Source organism: Fringilla coelebs (assembly GCF_963513975.1).
Source record: "Fringilla coelebs genome assembly, chromosome: 15".
NCBI classification, from domain to species: Eukaryota; Metazoa; Chordata; class Aves; order Passeriformes; family Fringillidae; genus Fringilla; species Fringilla coelebs.
Window position 1 is genome coordinate 4,907,061 of NC_140041.1, and position 26,267 is coordinate 4,933,327.

The 26,267-nt window shown below is 41.3% G+C and overlaps 1 protein-coding gene across 1 annotated transcript in view; it reads left to right on the plus strand.

Moving 5' to 3' along the window:
* Positions 1–26,267, plus strand: part of SLIT3 (slit guidance ligand 3) — a 478,838-nt gene that overhangs the window by 378,690 nt on the left and 73,881 nt on the right. The window contains exons 20-26 of the mRNA XM_084215502.1: positions 464–627; positions 3,174–3,306; positions 11,585–11,653; positions 12,709–12,780; positions 12,950–13,021; positions 18,357–18,428; positions 22,836–22,999. Coding sequence (XP_084071628.1) covers positions 464–627; positions 3,174–3,306; positions 11,585–11,653; positions 12,709–12,780; positions 12,950–13,021; positions 18,357–18,428; positions 22,836–22,999 — 746 coding nt within the window. The remainder of the gene's footprint in view (positions 1–463; positions 628–3,173; positions 3,307–11,584; positions 11,654–12,708; positions 12,781–12,949; positions 13,022–18,356; positions 18,429–22,835; positions 23,000–26,267) is intronic.

Genomic DNA, 26,267 nt, shown 5'->3' on the forward strand with positions numbered 1-26,267 from the left:
CTGTCCTTGCTGTTTCAGCAGGAACCCCAAATTCAGCCTGCCAGGGGCTCCCTCCTGGCTCTGGTTTGTGTGGGCTGGGACAGAGGCAGAGGGAATGGCAGTGCTGGGGCAGGTAATGGTCATGGTGAAGATCATGCACACGTGGGTGCAGTGTGTGAGCTCAGTTAAACTTGGGTGTGAGCTGTAGCTTGGGTTGAATTCCACAATAAACCCAGCCCTGGTAGTGATGTAAGTATGTTTAAATAATACTTTTAAGCACTTTGGTTTATAAACATATGTTTATATATGCATAACTATATATATAATAATTATAATCCCAGCCCTAATATAAAACCTGCATCTGGAGGATGGCGGGGGGATCTTGCAGGAAAGAGCCTGGACTTGCAGCCCCTCATCTTTCTGTAGTTATTCCAGCATTTCTGTATGTTCATGTGTAATGGAATCATGTTGTGTTCCCTTTCAGTAATTTGCTGGCTAATTCCTTTAATTGTAACTGCCATTTGGCCTGGCTGGGGAAGTGGCTGAGGAAGAAGAGGATTGTCAGTGGAAATCCACGCTGCTTGAAGCCCTTTTTCCTGAAGGATATTCCAATCCAAGATGTAGATGTCCAGGACTTCACCTGTGATGGTAAGAAAGTCCAGTTTGATTTGGCACTTGTGGTAATGTTGAGAAGGCTCCTCCCTACCAAGCAGTGTTGCATAGGAAACATTTTGGTTTGGTGGTGGAAAAAGCCACCAAACCAAAATGAGAGCTGAAGATCAAAATGAGAGCTTCACCTAGAGCTAAAGATCATCGTTCTCTATCAGTGATATGTTTTTATTCCTGATTTTCAGTTTCTGAATTTCTGCCATCTACACCTAAATATAAGAATTATATTAATTTATTGTAGACAGGTGCCCTGCTTTGTCTAATTCTGGTGTAATCCTGGGCCTTCCTTACTCTTAGTTAACACTCTGAAAGCAGTGGGAGTTGTGCTTGCTTGGAAAGTCTCTTAGATTTGGATACTGTTCAAGGTCACCAGTAAAAGGTGAATACAGGGAAATAAAAAAAAACCCTTAGATATTATTTGAAATGAGTCAGTGATGCTTCGTGCTTTGTTGGGTCTATGTGGGTTTAAAAGAAAATACCCGGACATTTTTTTCATTCTCCAGGTAGTTTTTGTCTTCTGGTCAAGCAGATTTTAGAGAAACTAGTAAGGAGAACCTTGCTTGATGAATGCCCTGCTAACTTGACTTGCAGCTTGTTGAGACCAAAGAGGCTGGAGGTGTAGTTAGTCATACCTCTGAAGAGACAATGAGAGTGATAGAAGCTCCCTACTTAGAGTAAAGATTAATTCCTGTCCTAGTCAAGCAATCTGGCAACACGCCCAGGTTCTTGAGCTCAGAGCTCAAGAGACCCAAGTTTAGTCATAAAAGAATAATTCACTTTTAATTTGAGAGAAAAAAGCCCCAAAACCAACCGAAATCCTGGTCCACAGACTGACATTCCACAGTTGGGAGAAAAGAAGGATCCTGGTGCACGAAATGTCATTCCACAGTTGGGAGCTCTCTCTGTCAGGCAGTAAGTTGGAGTCGAGGCAAATGGAAAGTAGGTGGTGGCAGGGTGTGAAACACAGAACACAGGGGAAAATGAAATATGCTGAAAAAACATGCTCCTTCTGCAGGTTTATGAAGGACTTTGAATTTTGTTTCCAGTCATTAAACTCAGTGGGGAAGAAAAGAAAAGAAAAAAAAAATCTTCTCTGTTCTTCTGCAGTCTGGTGGTGCCTCCCCAGCCCCCTGCATGCAAATGATTCCTACCCATGCAGTCAGGGGCAATTCTGTTATCTTCTATCAGGACTTCCAGTCTTTTTCTTTAATCTCAGTGCTCATGGGTGCTTCCAGCAGAGAGAAGAAAGAAGCAGATCTGTCTCAATTAGTCCTTGCATCGGTTAGAAGGGAGGAGCAGGCTGGGAGCTCTGGGTCTGGGCTCAGGCTGCCCGTGCTCACACAGAGCTGTGTGCTTCCCCTCCCTGTCATCCCCAGAATGTGCCACAAGTGTTTCCTGTCACATCCATCGTGATCCTGCAGCAGGCATGTGCCTTATGTTTTGCAAAGCCTGTTGCTGTTGGGGAAAATCCATGCTTTAATGTTCTTAGCTTCAAAGCGTTGGTTTCTACTGCAGAAACCCTATTGTTCTTCAATTACAAGATTTAATCTGCTGTTTATGGACCTTTGAAACCATTTTTGGGGAAAGTTGATATTTTTAAGTGTGCACAGATGGATTGCCAGCAGTTGGAAGCGTGCTGCCTCAGTTTGTTGTTTGCCTGGTTATCGTTGTTGAAAACAATGAGGCTTTACAATTCAGATCATAAACAAAGTGCCAGGCTGACTTTGAAAAGTAAAAAATAAACATCTAAAAGCTGAACTTTAAAAAAGTCTTCCAAAAGAAGAGTAGATAGTGAATATCATCTCTCTAGACGAACTTAAGGGCAATATGCTGGTCAAGATCTCAGTTTCAGCTGGACTTTGGATTCATACATTGGATTGCACTATAATTTGCAGAATTACAAAATAGATTCTCCTTAGGGAAAAAAAAATCTTAAATATATTAAATAATATTTTCAAATATTTCTATTCAGTTTATGAGCTGTTCATGTTGCCTAAAGTGCTTGCATGAGGGCAGGGTGATCCAAAGCACTGGATCTAGGGTAAAATGAAAAGTAAAAAATAAACATCTTTGGTAGTGATGAAAAGCAAAAAAAAAAACACCTAAAAGCTGAATTTCAAAAAAGTCTTCCAAAAGGAGAGCAGATAGTGAATATGATCTCTCTAGATGAACTTAAGGGCAATGTGCTGGTCAAGATCTCAGTTTCAGCTGGTGGGGGGAGGACTTTGGATTCATACACTGGATTGCACTATAATTTGCAGAATTACAAAGTAGATTCTCCTTAGGAAAAAAAAAATTAAATATATTAAAGAATATTTTCAAATATTTCTATTCAGTTTATGAGCTGTTCATGTTGCTTGCTCGAGGGCAGGGTGATCCAAAGCACTGGATCCAGTGTAAAATGCTGTGATGGTTACCCTGGGTCCAGGCTGCCCCTCCCTGGTCCTTGTCACCAGTTACCTCCAGAGCGGGTGCCTGGGGCTGCAATGCTGATTTCCTCACGCTCTGCCTCTGTCCCTGTGCAGGTAATGATGAGAGCAGCTGCTTGCTGTCCCCTCCTTGTCCTTCCCAGTGTACCTGTGTGGACTCCGTGGTTCGCTGCAGCAACAAAGGGCTGCGCATGCTGCCCAAGGGAATTCCCAAGGATGTGACTGAGCTGTAAGTTACCTTTTACTGTCCCCTCTCTTGAGAAGTGCATCAAACTGCATCCTGGTGAGGCTTTGTGGGCCCCTGGGGGCTCTGCCTTTGACTTTAGTCATCTGTGCTCTGGTGCTTCCTGTATGTTCTGACCATTATTCTTATTCTTATTTGTCCCTTGACTGAATAAATCGCTTTGTAATGGGAACAGAGTTTATCTGTCCTTGTACCCATTAATTCTGGGTGTAGGTACAAATGCATCCATTAGTATCAAATAATCCTGTAGTGCTTCTGTGAGAGCTCAAGCTCACAACAGGCAGTTTGAAGGGATGATGAAAATATGTTCCTGAGTTACGCAGCTGTGAGCTAATTATCCTCTGAGGAGATGAAAAAAAGGAAGCTAGTGGTGGAAACAAGGAATTCTCCAAACCTCATGAAATGGCTAAAATAACAGATAATTAGATTATATTGCAAAGTAAATTCATCCTAGTTTAGAACCATCTTTCTAGTTGTCTTTTCATCTATGCTTCACTAGGAATTTATAGTGGATTTTCTTTCCATGGAAAGAAAATATCCTGATGGAACTGCTTGGCTTAAGCAGTTGGCAGTAGAATTACTGAGCTTTTCCCCTTTAGGCCCTTATTCAAATCTATCCCAGGTGAGTCATTACTGAAACTTGTTACAATCTCATCAACATTTCTATGTGAAAATAATTGGTTGAGTTGGTTGGTATGTTTGATGAATTTTATAATGAGCTAAAATCTGGTTCTGCTATTTTCTAGTACCAACTATTATTTTTACTCCCTTTATGGGGGGAGAATGGGACTAACACTGTTTTTACCAGTGCTGTGGACAAATGCAAGGCTTTGTGGGTGAGTGAGGGTACTGGAAGTGCCTGGGGTAACTGGACATGGAAACTTTGCATTAATGAATGCATCCTTGGAACACTGTTGAACAGGGCATGGTTAACAGTGAATTGAATTGAAAGGCAATTCCTGGCCTGGATTCCTTCATATATTGCCATCAGTGTTAAGAAGTCTGCAAGGTCATCTCTGCTCTGCTTTTGTTCAGGTTTCATTGCATTCAAATGTAACTTGCCAGCAGTAAGGTATCACAGATGTTACTTTGATTTCCACTGCCACACTGAGGAATTTTTATGTTTAAATTTTGCATATTGAGTTCTACTGATAATATCTGATACCCTGATGACATAGCTTTCACAAAAAGAGTAAAATTAATCTCACATTCTTAAAAACTGTTAAATTTCTTAACCATTTCTTGGCAAATGAGGCAATAGCCTGGAAGTGAGCAGTCTGAGTTCACAGGAGTTTACGTGACTGTCTTCTTCAGTAGGAGCCTCTTGGCTGTGCAAAGCTCTAGTTCAGCTTTCTGCTTTCCATCCAGAAATGTGTCAGCAGAACACAGACAGCCACGGACTGCCTGGCTCTGAATATTTCATATTCTGCAAATATAACCTTTGAATCTGTCCCAGCTGTCTCAAAATTCAATCCTGATCTCATTCTCCTCTCAACCAACATAAACTGAGCTCCTGATTTGTTTCTAAACCAAAAGATGGGTTGCAGGTACTGAGGCATGAAATTTCATGTGTTTGTGGAAACTGTAACAAGAATGAAGTAAGTAAATAAAAAATAATCAATCTTGCTTGCCTTTCTTCTGCTTCCAGATTGAGACAGAGATATTGCCCATAACCTGCTGTATCATGCAGGTTACAGGTTACCAGTGTGAAGTTACACATTTTTATTGCTGTGTGTTTGAGAATTTCCATTGTTGCTGTGATAAGCAGCATCTCCAGGGGGACCCAGCCTCTTGCCTCATCTTGAGGACAACTGGAGCTGGCAGAGGGAACCCAAAAACTTCCTGGGCACGGGGTGGAAGGGGCTTGCCTTGTTCAGTTGCCCAAGCCCGGAGTCTCAGGTGCCGAGGAGGTGACAAGGACACGCAGGACTCCTGTCCCTGTGTCCCACAGCTCCCTCCCTGCAGGAGGCCTGGGCAGGGACAGGATGCATAGGAGCATTTCAGTGCAGTTCTTATGAATGCACCAGCCTGACATTTATAACCTTCCATTGCTGATGTATTCATCTGCCAGGCACTTGGGTTGCAGAGCTTTTTATTAAACTGCAGTGCTTTTGTGCAACATGGTTCAAGAAAAAGAGCTGTCAGGTGTCTGCTTAAACCACTCTCTTGTGGCTGAATGTAGCCTTCTCATAAATTTCTTTAAATTCTCTTAGAGGTCTTAAAATAGTCTTAAAAGGGGAATCCCTTCCTTGTAACAGGTATTAAATAGCACTGTGCAAAAATAAGCATACCTCTTGCACAGGCACACAGGGGAAATGTTGCCCTTTCTGGGTCAAATTTCACTGTACACTCAGCAAAGAAGATCCCCAGCAAAGTTTTATTGCAGGATGGACAGGAGACACAGGCTCACTCCTTTCAGTGCTCATTCTGAGTTTCTGTTTCAATGTGTATTTAGACAAGACATGTGAAAACCATTATCTCCTTCATATTTAGAGCTTGGAATGATAGGAGACGTCCCTGTGTTTGGTTTGTACCACCCTTGGGAGCAGGGATTACCTTGGCAGGGAAGGTTTCCATCTAGAACAGAGTTGAAAAGATCATTCAGTGCTTTTTAAAGGAATGATGATGCAAGAAACTTCTATTTCCCAGTTTTTCCTTCAGAAAACCCTGTCATCATGGGCAATCTCTCTTCCAGCTTCTTGGGAATAGGAAAATATTATGTTGTTTCTTGCAAATTCCTTCACTGTATATTCCTCCACTGTATATTTACATACTGCCTACATTTTTTCCCACTGTTTGCTTGCCCTGAAGAGAAACCTTGGGTTTTTTTGAACAAATTTTGTTTTCTGCTCCAGATGTTCAGAAGTAAAATGTTCATGCAATGAGCTAGTTTGGAACTCAGCCTTGCTGCTGCTTAGTGTTTTAGGCTTTCCTTTAATTCTGTTTTTTTCCCCCTAAATCTGTTTGAACTTAGTTTCCCATGCTCTTTCTCCTTTTATGTATTACCTCAGTGTGTGAACACTAGATTTTTTCCTTTTATTCACAAAAGTATAGTCTATTTCTAATAAAGTCTTATCTGACAGCATCCAGCTGCTTTTATGGACCTACAGCAAATAACATTTTGCACTGGGGAAAAACATTGGAGGCAATTATGTGGACGGTGTGCACAAGCTGTAACATAATGAGTGTGGTGTGTTTTAGAATAAATATGTACCAATCATGTCATCTCTAGTCTCCAAATGTTGTCATGACACTGAGCTGTAGGATAGCACTGGTGGGATTGTTAGAAAAACCTGCCCCCATATATCACTGTTAGTGATTATTTTTCCTTCCATTTATATCAATGCAGGCTAATATTTGCATTACTTTTGCCATTTCTCTTTCTCTCCTCACAAACCTTCTCTCTCCTGTTGCTGTTTCTTGTTCTGCCTGGTAGGTTCATGTATTTGACACATCAGTTTTCATATTTACTTGGAGGTATTTACCACCAATCCCAACCTTTTTTTCCAATTCCAAGGCACTTGTGATTTCCTTAGACTTGTGACTAAAACCAGTGGCTTTTGCCTGGTCTGTGCTGATTGATGCCTCAGATATGCCCACAGCAGTTTGGATAGCTGTGGAATATTGTAACAGTTTAGCCCCATTTTTCAGCTTCTCTGTCTTGCTGCTGATCAAAGGGAAACTCTGGAGTGAGATACTTGATGAAAATCATCTGCATGAGAATGCAAATGCTCTTGCTTGTCTGCCAGTTCACACTGTTTTACACAATGACCCCCAGCACAGGTCTCAGGGAATTTTCCTTTGATAATAAAGGAGAGGAACAATTAGATTTATGTGGTCCTGCTCATTTTCTGCAGAGAGGGATTCTGCCCTTGAGAGAAGGGAGAGTTCTGTGGAGGATATTTTAGTTACAGATCTCTGGTGGGTTCAGTGTTGGTTAATCACTAGTGCACTTGCTTATTTTCTGCTGGGAGGTAGGATTGGGAGAAAGGCAAAGCAGGCTCAAAACTTTAAAATGGTATAAAGGGAAGTTTAGTAACAGTAACTGAAAGAAAAAGTAATAATCAAAACAAAACCTTCAGGACACTTCTCCTCTCCCTACAACCTTTTCTTTCCCAATGACAATGTAAAGAAACAAAATGTAAAATTTCAGTCCGTTCACTCTAGAATAGTCTTTCTTCAGTTTCCTTCTATTTCCTCATGAAATAGAGGAATTAATCTGCATTTAAAACCTGTTAGTTTGGGAAAAGTAAGTAATGTCAATAGTATCAAATAATGTGTTCAATGTCTGGTAAAGCTTGGGTCCATATCAAAAAGTGACATTAGCTCTAGCAGAGACTAAAGTTTGACTTTGTCTCAAACCCAGCCATGTTTCTGGGTCAGACATGGAGGTTGGGCTCTGCTGCACAAATGCAGCAAAACCCAGAGTCCAAATTTGCCAAAGCTTATGTAAGTCCAAGATCCATATTTGAACCTAGATCCACACTTAATTTTGGTTTCCTCTCAAGAAACTGTAATTGAAGCTCTTAAAACTCATGTTTGTGGATGTTTCATCTTTCCCAGTCCAATTCTCTCCCAGACCACCATCTTCAGGAAATGAAATTTGACTCAAAATTTTAGGATAGTGGGTATGGACATTAACAGTTTTGGAGTGTAACTTAATTTTAGAGCTACATAAAATTGCCCAGTATCTTGGGTTTTATAATGTAACATTCTTTGTGGAATATTGAAAGGAAAGGTTTTGTGCCTTTTCAATTACTGCCTGAGAACTGATTTCTCTCTCCAGTTTCTCCTCTTAGCATGGATTGCCACTGCAAGTTTGACTTTATGGCTGAAGAGACATCTCAGTTCAAAAAGGATTCCAGTGATTCAAGTTGTGCTCTGGCACCTTGGGCTTGGAGGTTATATCACCTCCAACCCGAGTGGTTTCAGTACAAAAATAGACAAGTTGGAAAAAGAGCAGTTGTCATCTCTTATGCATAGTTTTAAGGTTTTTGTGTGTGGAAGATGCTGGATGAGCCCTGGGGCTGCTGCAGGCCCTGTCCCACAGTGCCAGCCCCCCTGGCCATGCTCTAGAAGAAACCTTGCCAGGTAGGAGGTTGGTGGCTTTCTTTGAGAGCTGAACACGTAGTTTGGGATTTTCTGGTTTGATTCTGTTTCAGTTTTTGCTCTGGTAATTGCTTGTTGGTTACAAGTCATTATTGAGACTTGAGGATTCTCAGCAGCATTCACAGGGGAAACACCAAAAACCTCCAATGTGATATTTAAACAGAGCCTACAGACCTTAGGAAGCAAATGAGGTTCTTTTGGATAGCAGTCAGTGTCTATTTTAAGACAACTGACACTCAGTCTTGACTCTGTATATTAATACCCTGATTCCCAGAATTAAAATTAGACATGTAATTTTCTTCATTCATACCAGAATTTCTTTGCATACCAGACACCATGGACATCATATTCCTTTGGCTAAAGACTGGAAAGAATTAAAAATTTAATCTTCCTTCCACATTGACTCTTTTATGGCTATTTTGAGGACTTTTTTGGCAGAGCATCTGGAGCTTCATCTCTGTTTTTTTATTTATATAGATGTATTCATAAATACACAAAGTTTTGTGTCTCTGCCCATTTGCCCTCAGGAATAATTCTTTTATTCACTATGTCCAGCTTCCAGCCCCCTTGCAGCCCCGCTCCATCCTGCTGAGCCCAGCAAGGTGGGGAAGGGGTGCCCTGCACCCCGAGCTCTGCTGCAGTTGTTTGCCTCAAATCCTGCATCCCAGATCCTCCTCCAGATACTTGGCAAGCTCTTATGCCCTAAAAGCCTTGGTTATTTCAAACTCCCTGCACTTAAATGTGCTTTCAGAATGAATGCCTTCAGCCTAGAAAATGCTGCCACGCTTTGGATAACGGGGTGAGAGGTTTAGCAGTGGTGAATTGTTCTTATGGATGCATGAAAAGTGTGTTATCAGTGCTTTTTCAGAGTTAAATTGTGTTTATTCAGAAACTGTACCGCTGGTATGAGTATTGCAGTTTTCTGCTAGCACATTTATATAACCATCAAATTGCTGCAGAGCAAATCCAGAGCTATTCAAAGCAGATCTTCTGTAGGAGTTTAACTCCAGGGGTCTGCATGTCTGGGTTAGTCTGAGTCATGAAGCACTGAATTAAAATGTGCACCCTTGACTTTTGATTGCCCCAGCAAGCAGATGAGGAGGAAAAAACTTTGGCTCACTACCATGAGTTTGTTTAAATTGCAGGCTGTTTCATATTGAGATGAACAAGAGAATATCCTGAAAATATGTTCCTGAGGAATTCAACATATTGCAAGAGTCTCCTTTCCTAAAGGAAAATCATATATAACTTCCAAATACATAATACATGCCCTGCTTTTGATTTCCTTTAGAAATCCTTAGAACTTTACATTTGGAATAAAGACTAGAACCTTAACCTGCCCTCTTGCATGGGTTTGAGATTTGTGATTTTCTGGGATGAAGGGGAAGGCACAGACTCCCAGCATCCTTCTGCATCCACAGCAGACCATGGCTGGGGGAAAGAGATGTGGGTTGTTAGAAATGTGACATGCATGTCTAAATACTGAGGATCTCCAATTTGTAGGGAGAAATTACCAAGCAACTCCATTTTCACAATAATTTAGGAGATTTAGCCAAAATGAATGTAAGAAATTGTTGTTTTTTAATAGATTTTATTTTTTGAATGACGTAAAAACAAAGTTTGTGGGAAAATATTCTTGGATTTAGTTTACACAAGTATCTCTGTGCTGTTAATTAAATGTAGAAAGAGAACAGAGAGCACAAGGATAACCTGTTATTATTGCTGTTTGCTATAGTAAGTGCAGAATGAGGAGGCCTGTTGCCAAAGACAAGGAAATTGTATGTGTGGAATAAAAATTCTTAACGTGATTATCAGATTCTGTTTTCAGCAGCAGAGGCAGCACATGAAGTGTTCTGGTGTCTGTGGGCTGCATTTCCTGGCTACACTTGATTATGTTTCAAAACATTCCATATCAATTGCATTGCCCCGTGTCTACCTCAGGAAATATCCCTGCAGCACCGTGGAAGGAAGGGAAATATCAGTTTCTCTTTCATCCCACCTGTGGAGGGAGGAATGCATTCCTCCTCCACGGAGCTCTCTGAGAAGGATGGGTTGGTTTCCCAGGCAGATGTTGATTCTGGAGAAACATCTGGGCAGTGCCATGGCACCACAGTAGTCACTTTCCTTCGGGGCCTTATTGCTTTGGTATCTTCCAGGGGTACCTAAAAGCCAAGGTTAAGGAAAAAAACCTCCAGGTCTGTCTCTTTTGTTGTGATAAACAGGGAAACACCCACATCCACAGTCAGCTGTGCAGACTGGAGTACCCACGCTCTCTTCTAGGCCAGCTTTTTAAAAGGACTGTGTTTTTTCAGGGGGTTTTGCTGAGTAACTCGCTGATCATGTTTCTTAAGTGGTGAAAAATTGCAAAATGGAGGCTCTCTTTGCCTGTATGAGGATTTAGGATTATCCCCAAAGGCCCTACCATGCCTAAGTCTCCTTAGAAAGAGGTTCAGTGCTGTCTCAAACATCTTCCACACTGGAAACACATAATATGTCATTAAATATGTTTAGTGCATGTAGGAGGACCCTCTGTTCCAAGAGAGCTTGATATTTAGTCTTTAATTTAAACCAAGTTTTCCTCCTGTACCAGCCTGCTGTGAAAAGGAGAGGTCAGGAGGGTGTACTGCTGTGGTGGATGCACCCCCAAACCTGTGGGTGTTGTGTTGATGCTGGAATAAGTGGGACCTTTTGCAGCACAGAGATCTGGGAGTGCAGCTCCTCTTCCCTTTCTGGCTGCACAGGGAGCTTCCCTGCCCAGGACAAATCCTCCCTGGCAGGGTCAGGAGCAGTCAGCACTGTTGGAGAGGCTGGGGAAAGGTAACTCCAAGTTCAGGGCACAGGCCATGCAATTTTTCTCCCCTCCTTCAGCTGCTGTCACAGAAGAACCAAATGGTCATTTCTGTTTGCTGTAGGCCAGAGATCCTTTATGCACTTCTAAGTTTTAAAACAAATAAAGCAAATCAGTAAGCTGCTGTCGTGCTTTGCATGTGGGGTAATTCATTTATAAGGTAAAAGCTGTTAGAGTTTCAAAGCAATGAATCAGAGATAATTTCATTAGTGACTGATTTTATATTGTCCTCATTCATGGTGCAGATTGAGTGACGTGAGTTCTCCTTAATGTGTTTGTGTAATTGTCAAATGTGACTTTTTTCAGATACTTGGAAGGAAACCATCTGCCTGCTGTGCCGAAGGGGCTCTCTGCCTTCAGACACCTGACACTGATGTAAGAAACACGTGCTTTCAATGGCAGGGAAATTGCATGACTCTTTCTGCACTGTGCTGTTGGTGGAACATAAATAATTGGTATTTGGAGTGGGCTGGGTGGAAAAAAAACCAACACCAAACCCCGAAACCTTCTGTAATTTGAATTTGGAAAGAATTTCACAGTGGACACTGCTGCCAATGAATGTTCATAAGGAGTGAGGTGCCTGAGGAGCCCCTTGCTCTGCAGGACCCCGAGAGGACAAAACTCTCACGCGGGCTGCTGCAGTTTCACTTGGCAGATTTATCTGTAAAGGTCATTAGCAGAGGAGACACATTCATTTGTGCTAGATGAGGCACTATTTAGAACGCTAAGGCAATGACAATTTGCATTGCTGTTTCTTCAGTGAACAGTCATGCAGATAGAAACACAGCTAGACTTTGTTCTGTAAATTGCTCCCTGAAATACACGGGAGTGAAATTCCCTGCCTGAGCTATTTATCAGGAATTTTCAAATGCTGTTGCAATCAGCTGTGCAGATACCCCAGTCCAATGGGCTGGACAACCTCAGACAAAAACAACATGGGTGAAAAACTGGAATGCTTTTTTTTAAGAGTGTTTTTTTATTTAGAAACATCTCTAGTTTTGCTTTTCAAGGGAGATCAATAGCAAAACAAAATGTTCTGGTTGAGTCTAAAAGATTTTTTAAAATGAGAAATGAAATTTTGTTCTAGTAGCTGTCAGTATGATAAGCATGTGGAAGTGGGGTGCCTTGAATGCATTGCAAAGCAAGTTGGAACAGTAAGCACTCAGCAGTGCCTGTGTCATTAATTCATTTGTTCTTTTCATTGAATGCTATATGCTGGAAATATGCCTTAATGTTTCTCAGTCTGAGGCTTTTTAGGGAAGTCTGATATGCTTTTCCTTTAGAGCTCATTCAAAATTGGTCAGAAAGTACACCAATTGATAATGTGCAACTTTCCAATTGCTTCCAAGCATTTTGCTGTGCAGATATTATGTAATCATTTCAAAAAGGCATTTTTCTATAAATTATATTTTCTCTGTGTCTTTCTTCAGTGATTTGAGCAACAACAGCATCAGTGTCTTGGCCAATCACACCTTCAGCAACATGACTCAGTTATCCACGCTGTAAGTAACCCAAAGTTTTGGTAACAGCTTTAATTGCTTTTCCAACACCATCTAAGCTGTTGAGCAATTAGTGTATCCCTTGTTGCTTAACCATGGCTCTCTGTGGTTGAGTTAGCAGTGAAATAACCCAAGCCAGCCCAGAGTTGTGACTCTGCTCTCCCCTCTGCAGCATCCTGAGTTACAACAGGCTCCGGTGCATCCCCGTCCACGCCTTCACCGGGCTCCGCTCCCTGCGCGTGCTGTAAGTGCCATCCTCCTGTGCAGCTGGGCTGCAGCTCTGCAGGCTGCAGCTGGGGCAGGGGGGCTCAGGGGGCAGGGGCAGGGATTTTCACATCACTGGTGTCAGTGCATTTGTGCTCTGCTGCAGTTGGTCCCGCAGAGGCCGGAGCAGGTGAGTGCTAAAGGCGCGATTACGTATTTGCAGGAGGAGTGCAGATTCATGTGGTTGAATTTCCCTTAGGGTTTACATTGTGGAGCTTTTCTCTGAAAAGCAGGATCTGTCATGAAAACAGGTCTCCAAAAAGCTTCACAGAATCTGTTTCTGCTGCCTGAACAATGTTTGGGTGCCTCACGGGGAAAAACTTTTCTCTTAATCTGCATACATTTGGTCATAGAGTGCGAGTTTCCATTGGATGCTTCAGCAGAAGTGTCCTTGTGGAAAATTTCTGTGCATTTTCAGAATATTTTCCATTGATTCAGATTGATGCAGGCAAGCTAGAATGCAATCTGAAGGGAAGTTTGAAGCCCCCACACTAAATCAGTGAATAAATCAGGCCAGTGGCTGGGCACCAGTAATGCTGAGATGCCTGTCTCAAATGTCCTTAAGTTGTGAATAAAATGACACCTCATATTGACTGGGGGCCTGCTCAGAGATATCCATGTGTGGTTTATTTCTTGGGAGGTCCTTTTCTGCACTCCTCCTCTCTTTGCAGTGTAGCTGCTTTCAGCAGCTTTCTGGATTAAACCATTTGTTTACAATCTCTTGTGAAATTCATCCTTACATTGTCTCAGAGTGTGGGCTGTGGGGCTGTTCCTCACAGCAAGAGCCTCCTCCCAGCTTTCCTCAGGCATCTGCAGGACTGGCTCCTGCTTCTGTCTCATGTCCACTGCCTCTCAGAGCCAGAAACAAACCTGGGTTGGTTCTGTGGACACCTGGTCAGGAAGGTGAGAAGGCGCCTTCCCACGGCCCAGAGACAGGAGTGGGTCACCAAGACTTGCACAGCAGCCCAAGGGGATAAATTAAATAGCTTAAATAGTCTGTGGTGAGATTGTTCATGTGCTGAAGGAGAGAGAGCTCTGAACCCTCAAAGCTCAGGACAGAGGAGCTGCAGATTGTCCTGAGTGCTTTGAAACTTCACATTGATATTTTCCATTTGAAAAAAAATAATAGTAGGTGATGTTCAGATGCAGAAGTTTGTGTTAATTTAAAGAGCAGTGGTTGCTGTGTATTGGTTCTATAAATGTGGAATCAAAGTGTCAACATGGGCAGTAGTGGGACTGTGGAAGCAATGAGGCAGAGCTGCTTGGCTGAGACCTTTCACTGTGGTTTCAGTGGTAAAACAGATATCTCAGTTTCAGCCTCCCAAATTACAAGACAGCTTTGGATTCCCACTTTTCATTAGTAAAAACAAGAAAGATTCGTGATTTGGATTTGTTGTTTTAAGTTTGGCTTGGGATCCTGATTTCTAGCACACTAGGATGGTCACATTTGAGCTGTTACATGAATCCTGAAATTCAGCCACAGATTAATATATTCTGCTTCATGGCCAAATAAATTATTCCATATGGAGCTGTCTCCTGGCCTGCTCTTGAGATGCAAGCTAGCTTGATTAAAGCTGGTGTGGGGCTCTCTACCCTGAATTACAGAGTTGATAAACCATGCCTCCCTCTTTCCAATAGCCACAATTTGTCTTTTCACTTCTGTTCTTGCAGGCTACATATGGGCAGAAACAGAGGGCAGTATTTTAATGGCAACTGTTGTTTTTTGGCTTTTTACAATGATCTGCTAATCAAAAAGTATCTTCCTCCTTCAAGTGAGAAACCCCCCACTGCCTCTCACAGAGCAGTGAAATGGGAATCTCTGCCTCTGCTCCCTGCATTTGGGAGCCTCCAGATTGATTTGATTTATTACGGCCCACGAAACTCTGGTATCAGCTGCAACTTTTGCCACGTGTCATCACTGTTGCTACTAAAAATCAATTCTCCAAAGAGAAAATGGTTTCCAAGAGACAATAGGAAATCTGTTACTGTCAGTTTTTTATTATCCATGCTCTCAGGGGAACTTAAAAGAGAAGACATCAGCAAAACAATTTTCACTTTTTTTTTTTTTTAATAAAAACAATACAGGGATCTCATTGCTTTTGGCTGTGCATGCCTTTGGAGGTAGCAGACCCTTCCCATGAAGGTTCTCCAGATTCCTTTGTTTTCTGTATTTTTGCCTCTATAGTAAATGCAGTAAAAAAGTGCTTTGAAAATCAGAATAATCACAGCTGTATGATGCACTTGGTCTTCGACAGATATTTCATTCTGAACTCCCTTTCTTAGATTTTTCAGCACAAGTCCAAGTGAAAAAACTGCAGAGTCAACATGTTTATGTTTAAGTCTTAATATCTATCAGTGTTTACACAATCAGGTCTTTAATTTCAGCCTTCCCATGGTTTATCCATAACAGCAGCCAAAGGGTGCAGGAGAGCACAGGACATAAAGTCTGGAGAATTTTTTTAATAAGCAGAAGTAGGTTTCTGAGCCAAAGCTATTACAGTCAAAAGTTGTGGATTTGTTTTTCAGTTCATTTGTCCAAAGCTAGTCTTCTTAGAAATGAAATATGAACAGATTAAGGAAGCTGAGATTGAGACAAATTATAAGTATTAAAGCTCTGTGAATGACCTGAACAGATTATTTTAAAGATCATTGTGTAATCACATATTTTTATATGTGACTTTGTTAAGAGGCAAAGTCTAAAAATGAAAATACTTTCTAAGGTCACCATGTAATTGTCCATGTTATAGTTAGGGGGAAAAGGGGTAAAATGACCTACTGAATATTCCAATAACAGATACTGCAGTTTCACTGAAAACTGGTGGATATTTCCTGCAGCTCAAAGCTCAGACAAACAACAATATGTATGATGATAAAGCTGTCACCAGTAATCTTTGGGCACAAAGTTTTTGCAATACACTTTCACTGTTGGGTGCTGCACTGATTTGACCTAACAGAAGCATCTGGCTGTTTTTTATGGGTTGGGGTTTTTTTGGTGGGTTTTTTTTGGGGTTTTTTTTTTTTTTCATGAGAGAATGATTGCTTGTATTAAGCAGTCTGTCTGTAAAGGCTCTGCTGTTGTGAGCAGTGGCACTGTGGCTTTCCCTGACATCTGAGCTGTGCTGGCTCCTGCAGGCTCTGGCACCCCTGGGGGCTCCCCGTGGGGCTTTGCCCCTGATGGGATGTGGCTCTGAGGGCTCACATTTCTCTCTTCCCAAAAACACATCCCCCTCCTGTCTGCAGGAGCCCAGTGCTGGGGACAATGGGCTGGCAGGCAGGACGTGGGAAGGGTCCAGAAAAGAAAAACAACCAGGAAACCCCAGCCCAAAAGGATATGTAGAATTAATTCCCTTCCTGAAGACAAAGGAATAAGTTAGTGAGATTCTGTGTTGAAGGAAGCTTTGATTTCAAGGATTCTCAAGTGTTCTGTTACTGTGTCCTCATGAGGAGATGCACATCACCTTAAATCCAAAGCCCTGCTGTTTGCTGGAGTTCAGACAAGAGGATCCCTAGAAGTTGTGCTTTTGAAGGAGAATACACACACCAGTGTGTGCTTTAACTGTCCTAATGTGGAAGGATTTATTTGACCATTTGCTTATAAGAGATTTGGTATAAAAATGTGTTCCTGATGTTGATCCAAGAGGAAAGATTTTGTTGCACTGATGAATTCTCTTGCCACTATTTATTATTGTGAATTTCAAGGGGGGTTTAGCATTTGTCATTTCATTTTAGTTGCAGGAGTGATGATGTTGCTGACATGATTTTTTTATTAAAATGCAGGCACTTGCATCCATGAAACACCTCAGTGTTTGGGACATGTAATAAAGCAAATCCTTCTAGGGTTTTTATTTGATAGGTTTAACTTCTAACAGATAAATGGCTATGTCATTCTACAGCTTCTCTTGGATGTTTCCAATATACCTAGAATAGGAAATGTACTCCTTCACAGGATAAATGGGACTGATACAGCCTGAAGATTAATATGTCTGTTTACAGAGAATTGTCTTGCAGTTTAAAAGATCAGCAATAAGCTCATTATGAGCAGCTGCTTATTTAAATGTGTTCATTTCATTGACCATTTTGATGACAAATGGTTGACTGGGTCTCCTCACACCACCAGAATACTCCTTGTTTAATAGCTGTGGGTCTGTCTCACTCAGTTGGTCATTCTGTACAGAATTAGTGAGTGTGTTTTATCTGGAGTCACTGTGTGGGAGCTCATATCCTTCCTGTTCCTGTGCAGATTCATTTCTTGGAGATACACCCTTATATATGGCAAGTTATTATTAATAGTCAAAACCAAGGAAGGCTTAAAGGAAAATTTCAGAATCAGGATGTTGGAAGGGCATCGTGTACATCCTGGTACAGCTGAAAGTGCTGTTAGGGAGGAAAGATTGCAAAAAAACAGGTTTTTTTTTTCTTTTCACTTAAGGCAGTTGTCTGTTTCCATGGGTTGAGATTAGGATTGTTTTAAAAACCAGTGTTTCAACAATAGGTACACTCACAGAAATAAAACTGTGATTGCTGTGTCAGCAAATCACCAGGTAAGTTAGAAAATAAATGACTCAAGAGCAAGAGCTGCTCCAAACCACACAGCAGCATTCTGTTTTCCACCCTCCTCTGCCATGTCTGGAGCACTGACAGGAATTCCCATTTATGCTTCCCTATGTAACCCATGCACAAATGTATTTCTCAGAAAATAGATAAAGTGGGTGCTTAAATTGTCCTGGAAACAGTGGAGAATCCTTTTACTCCTTTCAGGGTCCTGAAAATGCTGCTAAAAAATGATAGTTTCTTTGCACAGGGTGAATAATGTCCTAGAACTGATTTCAGTGCTTTCCTTGGTAGCACAGAGAGGTGTTTTTTACTGTAAGAATGGGAAAGTGTGGCTGTATTTACCCTCAGGGACCCTTGCTCTCTCTCCTAGGATCTCTCTGAAGTCAATAGTTAATTTAACTTTCACAATTCTTATTTCCCCTGCTCTGTTTTTGCTGTGCTTCTGGCTAATGGGATTCTGTAAGAGAACTCAGCTCTGGATGTGAGGGTCCACTTGTCATCAATACACTTTTAAAGGCATAAATGCTATGTCACCTTTTTAATTTACAGCAGCACTCACCAACAGTTCTGATTGCATCATTGTGTTAAATGCCAACACCTCAAGGCAGGAGTGATAAAGCATGGAAGTTCATGAGTTGTGAAACTCACAGAAACTCTCAAGGAATCAAAATTAAATACCTTTTTTAAGCATCCAGTCTTTTAGTTGCAGGGGACAGAATAAATACTGTGGTTTGATACCTTCCTGCTTCTCCCCCTTCTAGGACACTCCATGGAAATGACATTTCCAGTGTTCCTGAGGGATCTTTCAATGACCTGGTGTCCCTGTCCCATCTGTAAGTACTTCTGCCTGGCTGAATCTCTTGGATTGATGGTTTCAGATTTGTAAAACAGCACATTTTGGTAGGATTGTATAGCTCTTTTGGTTTTCCTGCTCACTTTTCATAATGTGCTCTGGATATTCATAGTGCATCTGTTCAAAGGAAAGAAAAATTTCTAGGACCTGTTGTTATTAGTTATGAAAATATTTTCTTAAGGAAAACCAAATGAGCAAGTGTGACAGTTTTCTCTGCTGTGGACTTTGTGTTTAAGGTTTTCTTTCAGCATTGTCAATGTGAAATGCAGAGCATATTATGGTTTAAGAGTGAGGCAGGAAACCTCCCACAAAGAGCAAATATTAAGCAAATGTGAATTCTTTGCCTAATAAGTGTCATATGTTTTGCATGCTGGAATGTTGTCAGTATATGGACTTGTTGATGAATCACTACTACAGACATATATATTTAATCACATGGAAATTGGTCATTTCACAGCATTAATGCTTCATTCCATAGCTTGCAAAAATTATTAGGCATTTCAGCTTTTTGAGGAAATTACTATTACACTGGTAGAGGGCCAGGAGACTTTCAGATGCAGTTCAGTTGATGAAAGAACAGGCAAAGAGCTGCAATGGCTCCAAACTAAACTTGAGTGACCAGAAAATGCTTTTTCACTGAGATAGTGTGTGAGACTCCACACTATTAGATAATTGATGTAGGAAAAGCAATTTTGCACAGCAGGTTTCTTGATTGCTGTCCTCAGTTAATCAGAGGGCTGAGCATGTGTTGGTCCCTCTGTGAAGTGAGGGGTTTCACAGGCTGATACAGATGTTTTGTGCCCTGATACACACAAGCAGATATGTGTGCATTTAACATATGTTTATATCTATTTATTGTCTCTTTTTAACCTTTAGTATGCCCTCCAGAACACTTCCCTGAACACCAGATTCCCATTGCATTGAAGTGTTTTCTGGGTAGCAGATACATCCCTGGCAGCTTTCTGTCTCTGGTCCTCTGTGGAGAGTAAAAAATAAAAATATTGGTAGGGACAGAAATCACGAGACCAGCTTGAGCAGAGAAATAATCTCTGTTTCCAGCTTACACCTTAGCATCATTGGTTTTGCACATTTGTTTTTCCTGTTCAAGTCTTTTTATGTGTTTGGGATTGAAGCCCTGTACCTGATTTTGGGAGTGCAGTGACACCTTCCATACTGGGAATCTGGCTGCTGGGGATATTTTCAGAACTCCAGGAATAAACATAGCATGTTCCATTTGTTTGAATTTCCCTCAGGGTTTACATTAAATGAAGTGGAGATCCAATTTTCCTGGGTAAACTGTTCACCTTAGGGAGTGATAAAATCCCCTTTGGCCCAATACAATCTCTGCACTCTTTCTGTTTAGATGTATGTGCTGCCAGAAATGTAAAATACACAAAGCCCAAATGAACAGTAATAAATAGGATCCATAAAATAAATAAGACCTGTCTGGGGTGTAATTTGCACAGTTGAGCAGTTGAATTTTACAGTGCAATTGTGCTCTCCAGTTTCTTAAAGAGGATCCTGAAACTTTTAGCAACCACAATGAATTTTTTCCTTCCCATGCCCGAAAAAGCTGTGCTTACTCAAAACCATGGAGTCACAGATAATTGAAAATAAATGCATTTTGAGCCCCTCCTGATACACAGATCTTCAAAGAGGAAGCATGCACTTGGGGTCAGTTTGAAAATCATACAAGGGCTTGCTACCCATCAAACTCTTAAAGCACAGGAGAACAAAAATTTGTCCTAATTGTGCAAAGTGTGGCTGAGGGTGGGATTGCTGTTGTGGCAGGGGAGAGCTGAGTACCAGGGTGGGGAAAGGATGCTCAGCCCAAGCCTCCTGTGGCGAGACAAGGGGGACATGAAACTGGCTTTTGGAATTGCACAGAGATATTTGTGTAGCATAGACAAAACTCTGGATTTTAGTCAATCTTTTGCAATAGTTTTGAGTTGGTCTGTAATTGGAAGAACAAAAGTGAAAGCCAGATGGTCCAATCACTTTCTCCATAGCTGTTTAAAGCCTACAGGAACATTTTCACCAAATTTCCTTTATGTCATGAACGTCACCTCACTGTAATGGAAATATCACAACAAACGATGCAGCTGTAGCTCACTGAATTTGGATGTAGGTTTGGATGGGCTGTACACTGCTTTTGTTTACTCTTTATTACTTTATTTAGTTGAATCACATATTGTCTGTTTAAGCCATGACTCCACTGACATTTTTAATCCAGGGCAATGATAAGAATGCTATGGCACTGCTGCAGGATTGTGTATAATATTACTTAAAAAGAGCCCAAAATCTGCTGGGATGGAGCTGGCACCTTCCCAGTCAGGTCAGGTCCTGCCCTTGCTGTCCTCACCATTCACTGGTTCAGTGTCCCAAGCACTGCCCACCCAAACTGACCCTGTGGAACTCCAGGGATTCCACAAACCCTCAGGAATGGATGATGTTGAGTAGAGCAGGTATTTCCAACATATTTCCCATAAACAGCTCAGATTTCTAATCCTGCTGAATTATCTTCTCTTGACTCAAAATTTTATTAACTGCCTGTAAGTTGTCCCCTCCTCTTTTTTTCAACATTGTCATGGATACAGTTATTTTAATTGACTTTTTTCAGAGTTGCCCCAAACAAAATAAGTGTCTGAACAGAAATATCTGCCCAACATTTTGAAAATGCTTCTGGTGGTATTTCCTTACAGCAGAAGATATTTTTACCTTCTGGAAATATTTTGCTATAATAGGCAAAGAAATTGAGAAAGTATGTTAGAACTCATGAATGAAAATACAAGAATTATCTCCAGTTCCTAGAAATAATTTTTTTTAAATAAAATAAAATTTAAAAAAAAACCCAAGCCAAACTAATCCAAACCAAAATAAGAAAAGGCAGAAACCCCCGAACAAAGCCCAAACCACAAACAGAAGTGTGGAAGGATACATTTCTGAAGTTGTCAACAATATTATTAGTAGTCATTTTTAGTGACTGTAGAGCAGCTTTATTTCTAATGTAGTTTATAAATATTAATTAACACGGTAACAAGCTTTCCGTTGTCCTCCCACTCTCATTTTATATATGGCAGCTTCTCAGCACTAAAAATTTCTCAGCTTTCACTGCTGCATTTTGTTTGACCTTGGACAACTGAGCCAGTTGATCACAGTTCCAGGGTCAAAAAGTCAACCCAGTAGTTTTTTTCCATTGTAAGCAATGGATTTACAGGAGGAGTGGATGGGTATTTTTTAATGCTGAGCTGCAGTACACATTTAATTTTGATGAATGAGCCCCAGACAGGGTTTGAACCCATGAACTCTCATTATGAATCTGTCTAGGGCACAGTGGGTTCATTAGTCACTCCAATAGAAATGTATCAACAAATTTACTGAGGTTTCTATCTTAATATCCTTCCTGATATGTTTTTATTTGAAAGAAGCTTGAGTTTACAGTACCATCTTAAAAATAGTTTATAGCATATGCAGAAATTTTAAAGTCTAAAAACCTATTTGAATCATTGGTTTCTTTAGTATCTCTTCCTTGTGCTATTCTTTATTTAGTTTATTTTCCTCTCATGTCAATTCAGGTGTTGTACAGCTGAAGTCTTACACTGACTTTGAGCAAAATAAATACAGACTTTCAACACACATCTCTTCACATTTTAAACAATTAGTTGGCTTCAAACTGATTTTTCTGAAGTGTGAACTTTGTTTGTAATTGACTGATTGCCTAAAAAGACACTTTCTTTAAGAGAAAGAGAAGTACAAAAATTAGTCAAGGTAGGACCTAAATTTAAGGTAAAGAGGTTGATTTTCTTTTGGATAGATATCCACTAATAAAGGAAAAAATTCTGAGAATTATAATTTCACTATATAAATGCATCTTCTACAACTATTTGACCTAACTCAAATGGTGGGTCAAGCAGCAAATGTGTTTTCAAAGTCATAAATAAACTTAGCAGACACTGGGTTGCAGTTTGGAAAATGGAAGTATCCTCTGCATATGTGTTTCATCTGGTGAGGAGTCATTAATGTGAGTCATCAGATCCAAACTAAATTACACAATTCAGGGTTAGAATACGCTCAGGAAGGACAGAGAATTAAAGGGAATCAGTGTGATGGATTTGATGAAAGCAATATGTCTGGTGACATCGCTCAAGCACAATTGTTTGAAAAAGGGATTTCTTCTTAGGTGTTTATATAATTTCCCTAACTAATGATGGGAAGAAAGGAGAAGAGCAGGAGATGAACCCAAAATCCTTCCTGAATGCTCAACAGATCTTTGCCTCGTTGGGAAACAATAGCGTAGAATGTAGAATAACCCGTGCTTTGGTGAGATGAGAGCTGTTTGCTGTCTTTGCCTGCCAAATAACCTGTGCTAATTGTTGTGCACCTCGAGGGCTCTGGGCACCAACCCCCTGCACTGTGACTGCCACCTGCGCTGGCTCTCCGAGTGGGTCAAGGCGGGCTACAAGGAGCCGGGCATCGCGCGCTGCCGCGGCCCCGAGGCCATGGTGGACAGGCTGCTGCTCACCACGCCCACGCACCACTTCCAGTGCAAAGGTAGGAGACTGCACCCTCTGCCCCGAGGGTCTCCCCACTGGGATTTGCTCTTTCTTGCACCCTTGGTTTTGAGCGTTGTGGGGGAGTTGGCGTTGGGGTTTGTTTTCCGGGACGTCGCGCTCCTTCCGAGTTGTGTCTCGGGTTTGTGTTGCTGAAATGGCTCCCGAGGCGTTAGAAAGTCTCTTTTCTCTCCCAGCCCCACGACCGAAGAAGAAGTCATGATTTGTCTGCTTTTCAAGGTTGTTTATTTTCTCTTTTCTATTCCATTCTTTCCCTGACCTGCTGAGATCTGTCCAGCAGGTCGGGTTGTGGCGCAGTCCCTGCCCTTGGGGTGGTGTTGGCTTTTTATTCAAAGAACTACCTGTACTTTATTTACAATAATTTCCCAATACCTATCACCTGTGTTAGACAGTCTGTCTCTACTCTAAACCAATCCAGAAGTGTCACCACCACAGCAGAAGATGGAGGACAAGAAGAAGAAGGAGAACAGGACACACCCACATTCCTCCATCTTGCCTCTTGAACCCTCATTCTAAAAACCCCAAAATTCTACTTTTTCACCCCATGATAAATTATCTATCATTCTACTCAAACTCTTGCAGCTTGTAGCTCCTCACACAAAGTTGGTAATTGTTTCCATGAGCTAAAATCAAAAGCACAGGTGTCTGTGACTCCGTGCCAAGGTCTCTGAGCCCCCTGCCAGGGTCTCGAGTCCTCCAGGGCAGTCAGAGGAATGTCCTGGGTTCCGACAGTTGTGTTTTCTTGTGTCCTTCCCCAAAGTGCAGTTAGCTGCTCCACTAAGGAGAGGAGAGGCACCCAGCTCTCCACTAAGGCAGGAGAAGCAGGGAGCCTCAGAGCAGTGAGTGTTCCTGATGCTCACCCCAGGTTATGGAACGGCAAGTTGGCGTGCAGGGTGTTGTTAGAACTTATTGGAACAAGTAATTTGTTTTGGCCTGTGACTTACCCCAAAAAAACTGAGAAAATAAGAGGTATTATAAAAACATAGACCACTATAGTTATTATGTACATTTGCTTGAAAACTGAGAAACAGAGAATTTTTAAAGAAAATATTTACCAAAAAGTACATTTTCATCTGCAGATCTGCAAACTGTTCCCATCAGCGGCGATTCAGAAACTGCAGATTACAGAAAACCTGTCATGCCTGAATTCAGTGTGCATTCATTCAGGAGAGGGTTGAGGGGCTCTGGACAGTTTGGGGTGCTCAGTGACAGGAGTGTAGTGCTTTAGAGAGTGCTCAGATTATCCAATTTTTTGTGGATTAAATAAGTAGCTCATTAGTGAGTGAGGGAGATTAAGACATATCTGTATGTTCTCATAAAAAAAGAGTTTCAGAGTTTTGCTTTGCTTACCAGCAAGTACTTGAAGGTGGAGCTATATTTATAGTGGAAAAGATGGATCAGTAGCCTCTCTTAGAAATGGAAATGAGGGCATAAAGCCTGTTTTTATGTCTCTCAGAGTGCCATGCCCATTTACAGCACTGCTTGGCAGGGTGATTTTATAGGTGCTGGAATTAAACTGCTGAACAAACAAATGGTGGTGTTGGGGTGAGTTTAAAACACAGGTTCCTCAGGCTGAGTGGAATTTTATGTCCTTTCAAATATATCTTTAATAACTGTAACCTTATAATTTAATTACTTTGAAATGTCAGTCTCAAAACTATCAGAACTCTGAGCATAATTATCAAACCAGAGACTTTACAATAGTCTCTCAAATGTGAAGTACAAATATAAGAAGTACTAAAAATACCAAATAATGCACTTGCTCCCATGAAGTGAACTGAAGAAAATAATTGATTTTGTATATTACATGGGATTTGAAAATTAAACCAGAAAGAGACTGGATGTCTTCTTCCTTCTGAACTGTGATATATCAAGGGTTATACTCCTTTTCCCTCTGAACTAAACAAGCAACTCTTAGGCAAGAGATCAGTACATCTGTGATCCAGGATATTAGATGTATGCTTTGTAAATTAGATGTATGCTTTGTAAAAAGCATACAGGCATACAAGATGTATGCTTGTATGCTTTCTATGTAAATATTAGATTGGTCCACTAGAAACCTCGTGTTCTTTCTAATCCCAAAAGTTCCCATAGCTTGCTTTATCTGAACAGAAAAGGAGAAAAAATGTGTTGATTTGGAGTTGGTGTTTGCCCAGGCAGAAACAGCTGATGGTCTGGACAAGTGGCACTGAAGTTCAAGAAACTCTAGGCCCTTGACAAATTCACCTTTGCTCATGAAAATACAAATATTTTGAAAACCAGGGCATGGTTTGGCAGTCTCCCTGCACCCTGTTCCCATTTCAGGGAGTGCTGAGCCCTGACCCCCAAAGCCCTGGGTGCCAGCCCCAAGAGCTGGCCCATGCTTGGCCGGGCACCCTGAGCTGCTGTGTGAAGGTCATGCTCAGAGGGCCTCTGTGACCTCCAGGAACTTCTACATTAGTAAATCATGTAAAAAGTAGGTTAACTTACTCTTGTTAAAAATATGTTTTTAGCCTGTGCCTGAGCAGGAGGTTATGTCTCAGCAGAGCCAAGGAAATAAAAGTGTGTTATGTGCAAGTCATGCAAACTCAGCTCTGCTTTTTATTAACTTGCCCTCCCAGCTATGCAGTAGAGGAAAGGAATGTGCTGGGCTGAGGGCATTTTGCTGTATGGATTTATAAATCAAATCCACAAGGGCAAAGTAATGAACTACTTAACTGCTAGGAACTAACACTGTTCTTATTAGCTCCTACATTGATTAGCTTTGATCTATGCCATAGAAATAAATGGAAAATGTACACGTATTATGAAATAAATAGTAGAACAAATTCTGGCTTACTGACCTCTAAATCTAAAAGAGCAGCACTGCTGCCTGTCTCATGAGCTCTCAGAGGAGCCACCTTTGTTTATTCTTTGTATATTTTACCATGAGGACAAATGTAACTCAGATATGTCACGTTCCAGCCCCTGTCAGTGGCAGGAATTCAGGTGTGATTTCCTCTTCCAAGGTAAAAACATGTATGGCTTTTTGTTTAGACATAAACACAAAGATAAAATAGGATGACAACAATCCTTCATTTAATTTTTGGCATTTTTTCTTCCTGTGTATTTCTCCCTCGTGGCTGCCTGTGCACTCCCAGTCAGTCCCTGATGGCACCAGCACCACTGCAGGACCAGGACACAGCCCAGTGCTGTCACCTGAGACCCTTCAGTCCCCACTTCTGCCCTGCTCTTACCCTGCTGGTGCTCTGCAAGCATTCAGAGGGAAC